Source organism: Somniosus microcephalus, chromosome 2, assembly GCF_052327205.1.
Source record: "Somniosus microcephalus isolate GS21.2 chromosome 2, FLI_Smic_1.0, whole genome shotgun sequence".
NCBI lineage: Eukaryota > Metazoa > Chordata > Chondrichthyes > Squaliformes > Somniosidae > Somniosus > Somniosus microcephalus.
The window spans coordinates 389,117,246-389,134,812 of record NC_140988.1 but is presented as its reverse complement, the minus strand read 5'-3'; the positions used below and the strand labels follow the sequence as shown (position 1 = coordinate 389,134,812).

At 47.0% G+C, this 17,567-nt stretch overlaps 1 protein-coding gene across 1 annotated transcript in view; it reads left to right on the top strand.

Moving 5' to 3' along the window:
- LOC147123863 (galectin-3-binding protein-like) overlaps positions 1-15,711 on the top strand; it is a 131,305-nt gene extending 115,594 nt beyond the window's left edge. Inside the window, exons 5-6 of the mRNA XM_085967532.1 lie at positions 13,519-13,764; positions 14,640-15,711. Of these exons, the coding sequence (XP_085823658.1) occupies positions 13,519-13,764; positions 14,640-15,711 (1,318 nt within the window). The remainder of the gene's footprint in view (positions 1-13,518; positions 13,765-14,639) is intronic.
- The last annotated feature ends 1,856 nt before the right edge of the window (positions 15,712-17,567 follow it).

Sequence of the window (17,567 nt, the reverse complement as noted above, 5' to 3'; positions counted from 1 at the left end):
TGGGACGTTAGTGGTGGCGCTAACCGTTAGTGCTGCGCCGCTGCCGATGACGTCATTGGTGTGCGTAGCGCCCCGGCTGCGATATTTGGCAGCGCCCCCTGATTTACTGCTGGACACTATGTCCGACGGGTTCAGGAGGGCGTACCTGCGGCCGGGGAGGCGCAAATTAAAGGCGAGGTGCGGGGCGGCCATTTTTAATGTTGGCCGCCTGCCAGCACCTGCCTGCGCTGCCGTCCCCGGCCTCCTGAACCACGCCCCCCCCCACGGAGTGCCGGCTGCGCTCCAAGAGCCCGGCACTTCTCCTCGGTGCCGGGCTCTTTTGCCTGCAATCCCAATCCTCGGGGGCCCGGCTGGGACCCAGATTGCGCTGCACAAGGCCCCTCCCTTTAAGAAGGGGAGGAAGGCCTGCAATAGCGCAGCGCGACGTGCCGCAGCGTGTGGCACTGCGGCACGTTGCGACACGATATTCACTCACAGCGCCCCAAAAGGGATGTGGGGCGCCTTCAGTAGCGCCGCGCTTTCCTTTGGGGCGCAACCATTCCATTTCCGGTGCAAGGGCGCAAATGTTTCCGGGGCGTTACTTTTAGCGCCCTGGCGAGGCTGGTGCCCCAAACAGGGCTATACTCAATTTCTCCCCCATATAGTCAGAGAGTTATACAGCACAGAAAGAGGCCCTTCGGCCCATCGTGTCCGCGCCGGCCATCAAGCCCTGTCTATTCTAATCCCATTTTCCAGCACTTGGTCCGTAGCCTTGTATGCTGTGGCGTTTCAAGTGCTCATCTCATAGAGTCATAGAGTCATAGAGTTTTACAGCACAGAAAGAGGCCCTTCGGCCCATCGTGTCTGCGCCGCCCATCCATCCCTGTCCAGTCTAATCCCATTTTCCAGCATTTAGTCCATAGCCTTGTATGCAATGGCATTTCAAGTGCTCATCCAAATGCTTCTTGAATGTTGTGAGGGTTCCTGCCTCTACCACCCTTTCAGGCATTGAGTTCCACATTCCAACCACCCTCTGGGTGAAAAAGTTCCTCCTCAAATCCCCTCTAAATCTCCTGCCCCTTACCCTGAATCTATGCCCCCTTGTTATTGACCCCCCCACTAAGGGGAAAAGTTCCTCTTTATCTACCCTATCTATGCCCCTCATCATTTTGTACACCTCAATCAGGTCCCCCCTCAGCCTTCTCTGCTCCAAGGAAAACAACCCCAGCCTGTCCAGCCTCTCTTCATTGCTGAGGCGCTCCATCCCAGGTAACATCCTGGTGAATCTTCTCTGCACCCTCTCCAAAGCAATCACATCCTTCCTATAGTGAGGCGACCAGAACTGCACACAGTACTCCAGCTGTGGCCTCACCAGCGTTTTGTACAGCTCCATCATAACCTCCCTGCTCTTATATTCTATGCCTCGGCTAATGAAGGCAAGTATCCCATATGCCTTTTTAACCACCTTATCTACCTGCTCCGCTGCCTTCAGGGATCTATGTACATGTACACCAAGGTCCCTCTGACCCTCTGTACTTCCTAGGGTCCTACCACTCATTGTGTATTCCCTTGCCTTATTTGTCCGTCCAAAATGCATCACCTCGCACTTTTCAGGGTTAAATTCCATTTGCCACTTTTCCGCCCATCTGACCAACCCGTTTATATCGTCCTGTAGCCGGAGGCTTTCCTCCTCGCAATTTACCACCCCACCAATTTTCGTGTCATCTGCGAATTTACTGATCATACCTTTTACATTCTCATCCAAATCATTTATGTAGATCACGAACAACAAGGGACCCAGCACCGATCCCTGAGGTACCCCACTGGACACAGGCTTCCAGTCACAAAAGCAACCTTCAACCATCACCCTCTGGCTCCTGCCACTCAGCCAGTTTAGGATTCAACGCGCCAAGGCACCCTGGATCCCATGGGCTCTTACCTTCTTAACCAGTCTCCTATGCGGGACTTTGTCAACAGCTTTACTGAAGTCCATGTAAACCACATCCACAGCATTTCCCTCATCCGCCCCACTAGTCACCCCCTCGAAAAATTCGATCAGATTTGTCAGACATGATTTACCCTTGACAAAGCCATGCTGACTATCCCCGATTAATCCTTGCCTCTCCAAGTGGAGATTAATTTTGTCCCTCAGAATTTTTTCCAATAATTTCCCCACCACAGATGTTAGACTCACTGGCCTGTAATTCCCTGGTTTATCCCTGCTACCCTTCTTGAATAATGGTACTACGTTAGCTGTTCTCCAGTCCTCTGGTACATCCCCTGTGGCCAGAGAGGTTCTGAAAATTAGTGTCAGAGCCCCTGCAATCTCCTCCTTTGCCTCCCACAGCAGCCTGGGATACATCTCGTCCGGGCCTGGGGATTTATCCACTTTTTGGCCTGCTAAAACCGCTAGCACCTCCTCCCTCTCGATGCTAATATGTTCAAGTATGTCACAGTCCCCTTGCCCGATTTCTATGTCTGCATCGTCTTTCTCCATAGTGAACACAGATGCAAAAAATTCATTTAAAACCCCGCCTACATCCTCTGGCTCTACACACAGATTGCCACTTTGGTCCCTAATGGGCCCTACCCTTTCCCTGGTTATCCTCTTGCCCTTAATATACTTATAAAACATCTTAGGATTTTCCTTTATTTTGCTCGCCAGTGTTATTTCATGGCCCCTCCTCGCCCTCCTAATTTCTTTTTTAAGTATGTCCCTGCACTTTTTATACTCCTCTAGGGCTTCCTCTGTCTTTAGTCTTTTGTAACTGCCAAAAGCCCCCCTTTTATTTCTAATGCATTTTTGTATATCCCTTGTCATCCAAGGTTCCCTTTGCTTGTTGGTCCCACCCTTGACCTTTACAGGAACATGTTGGCGTTGTACTCTCTCAATTTCCCTTCTGAAAGTCTCCCATTGTTTTGATGTGGATTTTCCTATAAGCAGCTGCTCCCAGTCCACTTTGGCCAGATCCTGCCTTATCATATTAAAATCGGCCTTCCCCCAATTTAGAACCCTTATTTCCGGGCCGTCTTTGTCTTTTTCCATGACCACCTTAAATCTCACCGAATTATGGTCACTGTCGCCAAAATGCTCCCCTACTGACACTTCCACCACTTGCCCGGCTACATGCTTCTTGAATGTTGTGAGGGTTCCTGCCTCTACCACCCTTTCAGGCAGTGAGTTCCAGATTCCAACCACGCTCTGGGTGAAAAAGTTTTTCCTCAAATCCCCTCTAAACCTCCTGCCCCTTACCTTGAAACTATGCCCCCTGGTTATTGACCCCTCCAGTAAGGGGAAAAGTTCCTTTCTATCTACCCTATCTATGCCCCTCATAATATTGTACACCTCAATCAGGTCGCCCCTCAGCCTTCTCTGCTCTAAGGAAAACAACCCCAGCCTGTCCAGTCTCTCTTCATAGCTGAAGCGCTCCAGCCCAGGTAACATCCTGGTGAATCTCCTCTGCACCCTCTCCAAAGCAATCACATCCTTCCTATAGTGTGGCGACCAGAACTGCACACAGTATTCCAGCTGTGGCCTAACTAACGTTTTGTACAGCTCCATCATAACCTCCCTGCTCTTATATTCTATGCCTCGGCTAATGAAGGCAAGTGTCCGATATGAATTTTTAACCACCTTATCTACCTGTCCTGCTGCCTTCAGGGATCTATGTACATAGAAACATAGAAACATAGAGGATAGGAGCAGGAGTAGGCCATTCGGCCCCTCGAGCCTGCTCTGCCATTCAATGCGATCATGGCTGATCATCCAAATTCAGTACCCTGTCCCTGCTTTCTCCCCATATCCCTTGATCCCTTTAGCCTTAAGAAATATATCCAACTCCCTCTTGAATATATTTAATGAATTGGCCTCTACTGCCTTCTGTGGTAGAGAATTCCACAGGTTCACTACTCTCTGGGTGAAGAAATTCCTCCTCATTTCTGTCCTAAATGGCCTACCCCTTATCCTTAGACTGTGATCCCTGGTTCTGGATTCCCCGACCATCGGGAACATCCTTCCTGCATCTAGTCTGTCCAGTCCTGTCAGAATTTTATAAGTTTCGATGAGATCCCCTCTCATTCTTCTAAACTCCAGCGAGTATAAGCCCAATCGACCCAATCTCTCCTCATACGTCATTCCTGCCATCCTAGGTATCAGCCTGGTGAATCTTCACTGCACTCCCTCCATGGCAAGAACATCCTTCCTCAGATAAGGCAACCAAAACTGCACACAATACTCAAGATGTGGCCTCACCAAGGCCCTGTACAACTGCAGCAAGACATCCTTGTTCCTGTACTCAAACCCTCTCGCTACGAAGGCCAACATACCATTTGCCTTCTTAACCGCCTGCTGCACCTGCATGCTTACCTTCAGCGACTGGTGCTCAAGGACACCCAGAGCTCGTCGCACTTCCCCTTCTCCCAATCTATTGCCATTCAGATAATAATCTGCCTTCCTGTTTTTGACAACAAAATGGATAACCTCGCATTTATCCACATTATATTGCATCTGCCATGCTTCTGCCCAATCACCCAACCTGTCCAAATCATCCTGTAGTTTCTCGGCATCCTCCTCACAACACACACGCCCACCCAGCTTTGACGCGTCTGCAAACTTGGAGATATTACATCTAGTTCCCTTGTCTAGATCATTAATATATATTGTGAATAGCTGGGGTCCTAGGATCGATCCCTGCGGTACCCCAATAGTCACTGCCTGCCACTCGGAAAAAGACCCGTTTATTCCAACTCTTTGCTTTCTGTCTGCCAACCAGTTCTCTATCCAAGTCAATACCTTGTCCCCAATCCCATGTGCCTAACTTTGCCATTCATTGTGTATTCCCTTGCTTTATTTGTCCTCCCAAAATGCATCACCTCACATTTTTCAGGGTTAAACTCCATTTGCCACTGTTCTGCCCATCTAACCATCCCGTCTATATCGTCCTGTAGCCTGAGGCTTCCCTCCTCGCTATTTACCTCTCCACCAATTTTCGTGTCATCTGCGAACTTACTGATCATACCTCCTACATTCATATCTAAATCATTAATGTGCACTACAAACAGCAAGGGACCAAGCACCGATCCCTGCGGTACACCACTGGACACAGGCTTCCAGTCACAAAAACAACCTTCGACCATCACCCTCTGCCTCCTGCCACTAAGCCAATTTTGGATCCAATGTGCCAAATTGCCCTGGATCCCATGGGCTCTTACCTTCTTGACCAGTCTCCCATGTGGGACTTTGTCAAAAGCCTTACTGAAGTCTATTTAGACTACATCAACTGCATTACCCTCATCCACACACCTAGTCACCCCCTCGAAAAATTCAATCAAATTGGTCAGGCATGATCGCGCCCTGACAACGCCATGCTGACTATCCCTGATTATTTCCTGCCTCTCCAAGTGAAGACTAATTCTGTCCCTCAGAATTTTTTCCAATCATTTCCCTACCACTGATGTTAGGCTCACTGGTCTGTAATTCCCTGGTTTATCCCTACTACCCATCTTGAATAATGGTACTATGTTAGCTGTGCTCCAGTCCTCTGGCACCTCCCCTGTGGCCAGAGAGGTTCTGAAAATTTGTGTCAGAGCCCCTGCAATCTCCTCCCTTGCCTCACACAGCAGCCTGAGATACAACCCGTAAGGGCCTGGGGATTTATCCACTTTTAAGCCCGCTAAAACCGCTAGTACCTCCTCCCTCTCAATACTAATTTCTTCAAGTATATCACAATCCCCCTGCTTGATTTCTATGCCTACATCGTCCTTCTCCATAGTGAACACAGATGCAAAATATTCATTTAAAACCTCACCTATATCTTCCAGCTCTACACACAGATTACCACTTTGGTCCCGAATTGGGCCCTACTCTTTCCCTGGTTATCCTCTTGCCCTTAATATACTTATAAAACACCTTGGGATTTTCCTTTATTTTGCCTGCCAGTGTTTTTTCATGCCCCCTCTTCGCTCTCCTAATTTCTTTTTTAAGTACCCCCCTGCACTTTCTATACTCCTCTAGGGCTTCCACTGTTTTTAGTCCTTTGTATCTGCCAAAGCCCCCCTTTTTTCCCAAATCCATTCTTGTATATCCCTTGACATCCAGGGTTCCCTGGGCTTGTTGGTCCCACCCTTGACCTTTACGGGAACATGTTGGAGATGTACTCCCTCTATTTCCTTTCTGAAAGACTCCCACTGCTCTGATGTTGATTTTCCTACAAGTAGCTTATTCTAATCCACTTTAGCCAGATCCTGCCTTATCAGATTAAAATTGGCCTTCCCCCAATTTAGAACCTTTATTTCCGGTCCATCTTTGTCCTTTTCCATGACTACCTTAAATCTCACCGAATTATGGTCACCGTCACCAAAATGCTCTCCTACTAACACTTCCACCACTTGCCCAGCCACATTCCCTAGAATTAGGTCCAGTACCGCCCCCTCTCTTGTAGGACTTTCTACATGCTGGCTCAAAAAGCTCTCCTGGATGCACTTTAAGAATTCCGCACCCTCTAAGCCTTTCACACTCTGACTATCCAGTTAATATTGGGGAAGTTGAAATCCCCCACTATAATTACCCTATTATTTCTACACTTCTCTGAGATTTGCCTGCATATCTGTACCTCTATCTCCCCCTGACTGTTTGGGGGCTTATAGTACACTCCAGCAAAGTGCTTGCCCCTTTTTGTTTTTAACTTCTACCCAATTGGCCTCATTAGAGGAACCTGCTAAGATATCATCCCTCCTTACAGCAGTAATTGACTCCTTGATTAATATTCAAACCAAATCAAATCAACTTTTATTGTCATTGTTAGTACACAAGTGCAGTACAACGAAATGTAGGCTTGCGGCTCCCGAGAGTGTACATTTAGATTAAGACATTTAAACATTCAACATTCATTTGGCTTGTAGTATATTAACATAAATATAACCATAATAAAGTGCATTGGCAGATGTGCAGGCTTTAGGGTTTATTTGTGGAGTTCAGTAGGATGACAGCCCTGGGAAAGAAGCTGTTCCTAAATCTGGTCGTACGGGTGCGAATGCATCTGTAGCGTCTCCCAGATGGCAGGAGGGCTAACAGACTGTGGCTGGGGTGGGTAGGGTCTTTGATGATGGACTGTGACCTCCGTAGACAGCATTTCTGGTATATGTGCTCTATGGTCGGTAGCCGGGTGCCGGTAATGCGTTGGGCAGTTTTGACTACCCGCTGCAGGGCTTTCCGGTCATAGTAGCTACAGCTGCCATACCATACTGTGATACAGTTTGTCAGGATGCTCTCTATAGTGCAGCGGTAAAAGTTAGAGAGGATCAGGGGTGACAGATTACATCCCTTCAGCCTCCTTAGGAAATATAGGCGCTGCTGGGCCTTCTTCACCAGAGAGGAGCTGTTGAGGGACCAGGAGAGGTTTTCCTGTAGTGTCCGTGTGTAGATAAAGACACTGAAGACAGGAGTTGGTTCATAGGTATTTACTAAGCAAGTCTGGGGGGGGTTTCTAAAGGATATACACAATACACAGGCTTATATAGCCCAAGTGGCAATTACCGGCATTACGCACACCTGGGGCTCTTAAAGGCACATACACCATAATTGCTCTTAAAGGCACATACACCACAATTCCTCCCCTTCTAGCTAACTAGTACATCATATTTTAAGTAATTATTAATTACATGTTATATGCAAAATTATATACATTGCTGTATTAATTAATTATAAGTTAGTCTCTCAGGAGGCTTCCTAACTCGGTCCGGATAACGCCTCGGGGGTGTAGTAGTTTCTGGTGGTGTAGTAGGTTCTTCTGGCAAGGCTGATTCGGCTCCAGTGTCGGGTTCATCGGGCTCCAGTATCACCGGATCGGAGGTAGATATGGGTATCTCTACTTCATCGTTAGATGTATAGAGTGGTGGTGTAGGTTGTCCCTTTTCAGATGACTTGATGATTTGGTCAGCATGACGCCTTATTATGCTGTCTCCGATGTCCACGGTATACATCAGTGGTCCTAATCGTGTGCAGATAGTTCCAGGCTGCCATTTCTCGGTACGGTAGTCCCGGGCCAAAACCGGTTGGCCTATCTGGAAGGCCCTAGTTGGCCTTTCATTCATGCCCTGAAACTGCCGGTTCTCCACGTCCCTTCGGATGTTGGGCTTGACCAAATCCAGCCGGCATCTTAGGTTTCTATTGTAGAACATCATGGCGGGAGTTTGGTTAGTAACCATATGCGTTGCATTCCTATATGCAAATAAGAAGTTATCCACCTTGTGCTGAAGTTTTATGTCTTCATTACCCATGGCCTTGATGGCCTTCTTGAAGGTCTGGACAAACCTTTCAGCCAATCCATTGGTGGCGGGATGGTATGGGGCGGACGTGTAGTGCTTTACCCCATTGTTTTTTAAGAACTTTCTGAATTCTTCGGACACAAATTGCGGTCCATTATCAGAACATATCTGCTCCGGCAGCCCATTCCTGGCAAATATGGTCCTTAATACTGTGATGGTTTTTTCCGTGGTGGTGGAGGACATCTTTATTACCTCCGGCCACTTGGAGTGTGCATCAACTGCGATTAAGAACATTGAGTCCATAAATGGACCAGCAAAGTCGATGTGCACCCTTTGCCAGGGAGATGAGGGCCACTCCCATGGATGTAGAGGGGCCTGTGGCGGAGCATTTTGGACCTTCTGGCATCCCAGGCAGCTCTTGGTCATGTCTTCGATGTCTCCATCGATACCTGGCCACCATACAAACGCCCTAGCTAGGTTCTTCATTTTCACTCCACCCAGATGCCCCTCGTAAAGCTCCTTTAGCACTTTATCCTGGAGTTTGGGTGGAATCATCACTCTGGATCCACACATCAAGGTTCCTCGGCACACTGACAGCTGTTCTCTTCTTTGCGAGAATGCTGGCAACAGTGGTTCGCCATGTGCTGGCCATCCCTTCACTGTTAAATCGTAGACCCGTGAGAGAGTAGGGTCATTTCTTGTCTCCCTTTCAATGGCAGAATTTGTCACCGGTAGACATTCCACTATGGTAGAGTGGAATATCTCTACTGGGTCTACTGTAGGTGCCTCTTCTATCGTTGGCAACGGTAGGCGTGATAAACCGTCAGCATTCCCATGCTGTTTTGACCCTTTGTATTCAATGTTGTATTGGTGTGCCCCTAGAAAAAGGGACCACCTCTGTAGTCTTTGTGCCGTCATAATGGGGACACCTTTTTTAGGGTTGAATATGGAGATGAGGGGTTGATGGTCAGTCAGCAAGGTAAATTTTTGTCCGTGTAGGTAATGGTTGAATTTCTTCACTCCCCATACCAGGCTGAGTGCTTCCCTGTATTTCTTTGCCGTTGTATACCACAGGCACCCTTATTTTTCCTTTGGGGTAGACTTTCTGCCCCGTATATGTTTTTAAGATAATGGATGTGTCTTTTAGAGGTATATGCGAAAATAGCCTCTCGTAATCTCGTCGATTTATTACGGTTAGAGCTGATCCTGTATCTAGCTCCATTTTAACTGGGGACCCTGCTATTGTGAGGGTAACCCAAATGGTTTGGTAATCCTCTTTGGCAGGTACATTATGTAATTTGAGACAGCTTAGTCTCTTGTTTCCGGAGTCGCTATCGCTATTCTGGTCTTCGGAGCTATTGTCCGTCATCATTTGTACCTTCCTGTACTTTTCTTTATTGATTTTTTGTTTTCTGTCAGTGGATTTATTTTGTCCAGATTGGCATACCCGTGCAATGTGTCCAATCTTACCACATTGCCTGCATGCTTTGCCCTTGAACCGGCAGTCCCTCTGGTTATGGGTGGATCTGCCGCAGTGATAACATCTTCCGAACTCCTGTGTCATTTTATGGGTGCCGAAGTCCTGTGTCTCTTGTTGTGTCTCTGCAGCTCCTTTTGCTGCTGCTTCGTATGATACAGCCATACTGAAAGCTTTGTCCAATGTTAAATCTTTTTCAGAAAGCAGTCTTTTTTGTGTTCCTTCACTTAAGAGACCGCAAACAAATTTGTCTCGAAGATAATCCGATAGTCCTGCTCCGAATTGGCAGTACTTTGATAGCTTTCTTAATTCGGTTAGGTAATCAGCGTTACTTTCATTCTTGTGTTGATTTCTCTTGAAGAACTTGAATCGTTCCGCTATCAGCAGCGGTGTTGGGTTTAAATGCTCCTGCAGGGTATCAACAATTTCTTTAAAAGTCTTGTCCTTTGGTTTGGCTGGAGTGATTAAATTTCGTAATAGCCCGTATGTCTTTGCGCCCATTAAGTTCAGAAGTATTGAAGCTTTTTTTTCATCTGTTATTCCATTTGCAGTGCAATAAACCTCTACTCTTTCCACGTATGTGGTCCAATCTTCTATTTCGCCATCAAAAGCCTCAATATTACCAGATCTAGGCATTTCAGAAAAGATATGGCGCTTCCCGCGCTTTTTTTTTTCTCTGTAGCAACGATATGGCGCTTCCCGCGCTTTCCCGCCGCTGCTACCGATAACAACGCTGTTTCACTGTGGTTTCTGTTTATTCACTGTTGGAGACTCGTTCCCGACGGAGGTCTAAACGCTGACCTGCTTGCCGCGCCGGCCGTCTCTCGAGTGCACCCTCCCAGTCCGTTATTGCTTGCCTCAGATTTCGCTGCCTGTCTCAGCTGTAGAGCCCGCCGCTGGAGCTCCAGCCTGACGCCCAGGAAGGATTAGCGCAGTACCTGTCACCAGCTTGGCCAGCTGGTGAAACCACAGTTTCTCTTACTTCCTTGAGTCTTCTGGACGCTGGAGGAATCGATGTCCTTGAGGTGCTGCCGAATTGCAGGTAAGTCCGTTTCCACTTCGTCGCCACTGTAGTGTCCGTGTGTAGATAAAGACACTGAAGACAGGAGTTGGTTCATAGGTATTTACTAAGCAAGTCTGGGGGGGGGTTTCTAAAGGATATACACAATACACAGGCTTATATAGCCCAAGTGGCAATTACCGGCATTACGCACACCTGGGGCTCTTAAAGGCACATACACCATAATTGCTCTTAAAGGCACACACACCACACTTCCGTGATGTGGACTCCGAGGAACTTAAAGCTGTCCACCCTTTCCACCACAGCCCCATTGATGTGGATGGGGGTGTGACTTCCGCCTTTAGACTTCCTGAAGTCCACAATGATTTCTTTTGTTTTCTTGGTGTTAAGGGCCAGGTTGTTATCGGCGCACCACTTCACGAGATGCTGGACCTCCTCCCTGTAGGCTGACTCATCATTGTTGGTGATCTGGCCTACTACCGTGGTGTCATCGTGGCGACACCCCCCTCTGTCTCGCCTGAAGATTCTATACCCAGGAATATTGAGCTGCCAGTCCTGCCCCTTCCTCAACCATGTCTCCGTGATAGCAACAATATCATACTCCCATGTGTTCATGAACACCTTCAATTCATCTGCCTTACTCGCAAGACTCCTTGCATTAAAATAAATGCCATCCAGCCTTGCCCCACTCCCTTGTGCCGTTACATATTTGCTCTGCCTTCCAGGCTGACTTGTTTTTTCCTCTATATTTGGCTGTGCATCACCCCCGACTATAGCTCCACTCCGTATCCCATCCCCCTGCCAAGTTAGTTTAAACCCCCTCCCCCCCAACAGTACTAGCAAACCTCCCCACAAGGATGTTAGTCCCGTTCCGGTTCAGGTGCAACCTGTCTGACTTGTACAGGTCCCACCTTCCCCAGATCCTGATTCTGCTCCTGATCCAGCTCCTGATCCTGATCTAAATCCTACTCCTGATCCAGTTCCTGATCCAGTTCCTGAACCTGATCCAGTTCCTGATCCTGATCTAGATCCTGATCCTGATCCAGCTCCTGATCCAGCTGCTGATCCTGATCCAGTTCCTGATCCAAGTCCTGACCCTGATCCTGAGCCAGTTCTTGCTGCAGTTCTTGATCCAGTTCCTGATTCTGTTCCCGATCCAGCTCCTGATCCAGTTCCCGATCCTGATCCAGTTCCTGATCCTGATCCAGTTCCTGATACTGACCCAGTTCCTGATCCAGTTCCTGATCCTGACCCAGTTTCTGATCCAGTTCCAGATCCTGATCCAGTTCCCTATCCTGATCTAGATCCTGATCCAGTTCCTGATACTGACCCAGTTCCTGATCCAGTTCCTGATCCTGACCCAGTTTCTGATCCAGTTCCAGATCCTGATCCAGTTCCCTATCCTGATCTAGATCCTGATCCAGTTCCTGTTCCTGATACTGATCCAGTTCCTGATCATGATCCAGTTCCTGATCCAGTTCCTGATCCTGATCAGTTCTTGATCCAGATCCAGATCCTGATCCAGATCCTGATCCAGATCCTGATCCAGATCCTGATCCTGATCTAGTTCCTGATCCTGATCCAGTTCCTGATCCTGACCCAGTTTCTGATCCAGTTCCAGATCCTGATCCAGTTCCCTATCCTAATCTAGATCCTGATCCAGTTCCTGTTCCTGATACTGATCCAGTTCTTGATCATGATCCAGTTCCTGATCCAGTTCCCGATCCTGATCAGTTCCTGATCCAGATCCTGATCCTGATCTAGTTCCTGATCCAGATCCTGATCCTGATCTAGTTCCTGATTCTGATCCAGTTCCTGCTACTGATCCAGTTCCTGACACAGTTCCTGATCCAGTTCCTGCTCCTGATCCAGTTCCTGATCCTGATCATGATCCAGTTCCTGATCCTGATCCAGTTGCTGAAACTGATCCAGTTCCTGAACCAGTTCCTGATCCTAATCCAGTTCCTGATCCTAATCCAGTTCCTGATCCTAATCCAGTTCCTGATCCAATCCAGTTCCTGATCCAGTTCCTGATCCTGATCCAGTTCCTGATCCAGTTCCTGATCCAGTTCCTGATCCTGATCCAGTTCATGATCCTGATCCAGTTCATGATCCAGTTCCTGAACCTGATCCAGTTCCTGATCCAGTTCCTGTTCCTGCTCCAGTTCCTAATCCAGTTCTGGATCCAGATCCAGTTCCTGATCCAGTTCCTGATCCTGGTCCAGATCCAGTTTCTGATCTTGGTCCAGTTCCAGATCCAGTTCCTGATCCTGATCCTGAGCCAGTTCTTGATCTAGTTCCTGATCCTGAGCCAGTTTTTGATCCAGTTCTTGATCCAGTTCCTGATCCTGAGCCAGTTCCTGATCCAGCAGCTGATCCTGATCCAAGTCCTGATCCTGATCCTGAGCCAGAGCCAGTTCTTGCTGCAGTTCTTGATCCAGTTCCTGATCCTGGTCTAGTTCCAGATCCAGTTCCTGATCCTGGTCCAGATCCAGTTCCTGATCCAGCTTCTTGCACATGGTGGATGTCGACTGAATTGGGCTCAGCTATGCTGCTCTTCATGGTGGAATAGCTTGTGACCCACAGCTAAAGATTGGCCACTTGGGTTTGAGTGGAGAGCTGGCAATGTCTGTGATCCAGAACCCCTCAGGAGGGCATGTGTGGATGAAAGAAAGGAATCGGTGACTAGCACCTGACCCAAGGGTCCCGGACATTGGGTGTGACTGCAGTAATTGTCATCCTCTGATTTCACAGGGCAAGCTGGAAACATGCCCAGCTACAGACTCGACCAGATGTCCGAGCTTCACGAGTCGCTCAATAAGCTGTACCTGAGCCAGAAGCACTGCCAGGTGAAGATCCTGGTCCTGACAGCCAGGCGAGGGCCTGTCAAACTCCACCTGTGCGCACACAGGTTAATCCTCTCCCTCAGCACTGATGGGAACCTCATTAGCGAGAACAAAACCAGCGGCATCCAAATCATGGTCCAGCAAGACTGCCTCCCATACGTTGAGGATTTCATCAGGTACACTGTGTGATCACTGAGGGTGCATCATAGAATCACACAGCCCAATGGACTCCCGTCATTCTACCCTTGTTTATTATAAAACTTTGACAAAACTTATGGCAATTTTGGAAAAAGGAAAAGTTGAGTTTCTAAACCTTTATAAGTAGAGTACAGAAGCAAGGAAGTTATGATGAACCTTTATAAAACACTGGTCCAATCTCACCTGGAGTACTGTGTCCAATTCTGGGCACCGCACTTTAGGAAGAATGTGAAGGCCTTGGGGGGGATGCAGAAGAGATTTACTAGAATGGTTCCAGGGATGAGGGATTTTAGTTACGTGGATAAACTGGAGAAACTGGGATTGTTCTCCTTGGAGCAGAAAGGGTTAAGCGAAGATTTGATAGAGGTGTTCAAAATCATGAGGGGTTTTGATCAAGTGAATAAGGAGAAACTGTTTCCAGTGGCAGGAGGGTCGGTAACCAGAGGACACAGAGTGAAGGTCATTGGTAAAAGAACCAGAGGGGGGATGAGGAAATGTATTTTTACACAAGTTGTTGTGATCTGGAAAGGGCGGTGGAAACAGATTCAATAATAACTTTCAAAAGAGCATTGTATAAATACTTGAAGGGAAAAATTTGCAGGGATATGGGGAAAGAGCAGGGGAGTGGGACTAATTGGAGAATTGTTTCACAGAGCTGGCACAGGCACGATGGGCCGAATGGCCTCCTCCTGTGATGTATCATTCTGTGGTTCTAGGTTTACATAGCGCAGCTTCCATGATAAATGAGGACACATGAAGTCACTGGAAAACACTGGCATAGGAAATGCATGCAGCTGTTTAATATATTAACAGGCTGGCACCATCTCTTCTCACTGGCCTTTTTCCTCCTCAGGTATTTTTACACCAAGAAAATCGATATCAACCTGTCCTCAATCAAGTGCATTCACAACATGGCTTCCAATTACGGGGTGACTGCTATTCGGGATTACTGCGATAAACTCTTCTACAAACTTCTCCCACAAGATCCCTCCTTCAAACACCAGCTGGAGCTCTATAACTATGCGGAGAGTGTGAAGGATCCACTGCTGAAAGAGATTTGCTTGGAGTATTTTGCCTGGAACTGTGAATCCTTTGTCAGATCACCTACTTGGTATGAGGTCACTGGAGACCAGCTTAATACTCTACTCCTCAGGTCAGACATTGTCATCTGGAATGAACTGACTTTGTTCAAAGCCGTGGAAACCTGGATTATCAACAAGAAGAAAACTGAGCTGACTCACGAACTAATGGATAAAATCCGGTTTCACATGATCTCCCCAGAAGACCTCTCCAAGATCCAGCGACAGTCAACACTATATGAAGAACATGACAGTTTCTTTCTCAAGAGATTCCTTAAAGCCTTTGAGTTCCATTCAGTATCTGTTGAGCAGCTTAGCAAAGAGAGACATTTCTCGGACCTCAGCCTTGAGCCCAGAATTTACCTATCCTCAGAGTGGAGCGCTGCGCTACACATAGACCCAGCGACCCAGGTCCGCTCCGCCTCCTCTATGTACTATAACGGTTATCAGTATGTGCATCAAGTCAGCTTCAGACAGCCATCCTCTCCTACCATTTCCTTCCAAACCACCAAGTATACGAGCTCCTTCTACAACTCTGAAATCGTGTCTTGGACAGCGCATTATCACATGAGTGCGCAGAGCTGCAAAAGCAGCAACGTGCCCTGTCCCCATAACATCTATCCCACAGCAACCTTAAACAGCTATGGCCACAACAAGGAAAACCTCATACAGTATCACAACAAGGTACTCCTTCTCTGTAACAACAATTACGTGTCCTATGTGCATGACGTCAAGGAAAATAACGCAGTGCTTCCGTCCTTTAAAGGCCAAGGGATCTTCTTCTTTGGCTGTGAGTCAGGATTCTTTTCTACCCTGAGGTTTGTTATCAGACCAATGTACAAATGAAACAACAGTAACGGACCCTATTACACGGTGTACTGATGGTGTTTACACTGCAGTCTATAGACCCTATTACACTGTGTACTGATGGTGTTTACACTGCAGTCTATAGACCCTATTACACTGTGTACTGATGGTGTTTACACTGCAGTCTATAGACCCTATTACACTGTGTACTGATGGTGTTTACACTGCAGTCTATAGACCCTATTACACTGTGTACTGATGGTGTTTACACTGCAGTCTATAGACCCTATTACACTGTGTACTGATGGTGTTTACGCTGCAGTCTATAGACCCTATTACACTGTGTACTGATGGTGTTTACACTGCAGTCTATAGACCCTATTACACTGTGTACTGATGGTGTTACACTGCAGTCTATAGACCCTATTACACTGTGTACTGATGGTGTTTACACTGCAGTCTATAGACCCTATTACACTGTGTACTAATGGTGTTTACACTGCAGTCTATAGACCCTATTACACTGTGTACTGATGGTGTTACACTGCAGTCTATAGACCCTATTACACTGTGTACTGATGGTGTTTACACTGCAGTCTATAGACCCTATTACACTGTGTACTGACGGTGTTTACACTGCAGTCTATAGACCCTATTACACTGTGTACTGACGGTGTTTACACTGCAGTCTATAGACCCTATTACACTGTGTACTAATGGTGTTTACACTGCAGTCTATAGACCCTATTACACTGTGTACTGATGGTATTTACACTGCAGTCTATAGACCCTATTACACTGTGTACTAATGGTGTTTACACTGCAGTCTATAGACCCTATTACACTGTGTACTGATGGTGTTACACTGCAGTCTATAGACCCTATTACACTGTGTACTAATGGTGTTTACACTGCAGTCTATAGACCCTATTACACTGTGTACTGATGGTGTTTACACTGCAGTCTATAGACCCTATTACACTGAGTACTGATGGTGTTTACACTGCAGTCTATAGACCCTATTACACTGTGTACTGATGGTGTTTACACTGCAGTCTATAGACCCTATTACACTGTGTACTGATGGTGTTTACACTGCAGTCTATAGACCCTATTACACTGTGTACTGATGGTGTTACACTGCAGTCTATAGACCCTATTACACTGTGTACTGATGGTGTTTACACTGCAGTCTATAGACCCTATTACACTGTGTACTGATGGTGTTTACAGTGCAGTCTATCGACCATATTACACTGTGTACTGATGGTATTTACACTGCAGTCTATAGACCCTATTACACTGTGTACTGATGGTGTTTACACTGCCGTCTATAGACCCTATTACACTGTGTACTGATGGTGTTTACACTGCAGTCTATAGACCCTATTACACTGTGTACTGATGGTGTTTACACTGCAGTCTATAGACCCTATTACACTGTGTGCTGATGGTGTTTACACTGCAGTCTATAGACCCTATTACACTGTGCACTGATGGTGTTTACACTGCAGTCTATAGACCCTATTACACTGCATACTGATGGCGTTTACACTGCAGTCTATAGACCCTATTACACAGTGTACTGATGGTGTTTACACTGCAGTCCATAGACCCTATTACACTGTGTACTGATGGTGTTTACACTCCAGTCTATAGACCCTATTACACTGTGTACTGATGGTGTTTACACTGCAGTCTAAAGACCCTATTACACTGTGTACTGATGGTGTTACACTGCAGTCTATAGACCCTATTACACTGTGTACTGATGGTGTTACACTGCAGTCTGTAGACCCTATTACACTGTGTACTGATGGTGCTTACACTGCAGTCTATAGACCCTATTACACTGTGTACTGATGGTGTTACACTGCAGTCAAAAGATCCTATTA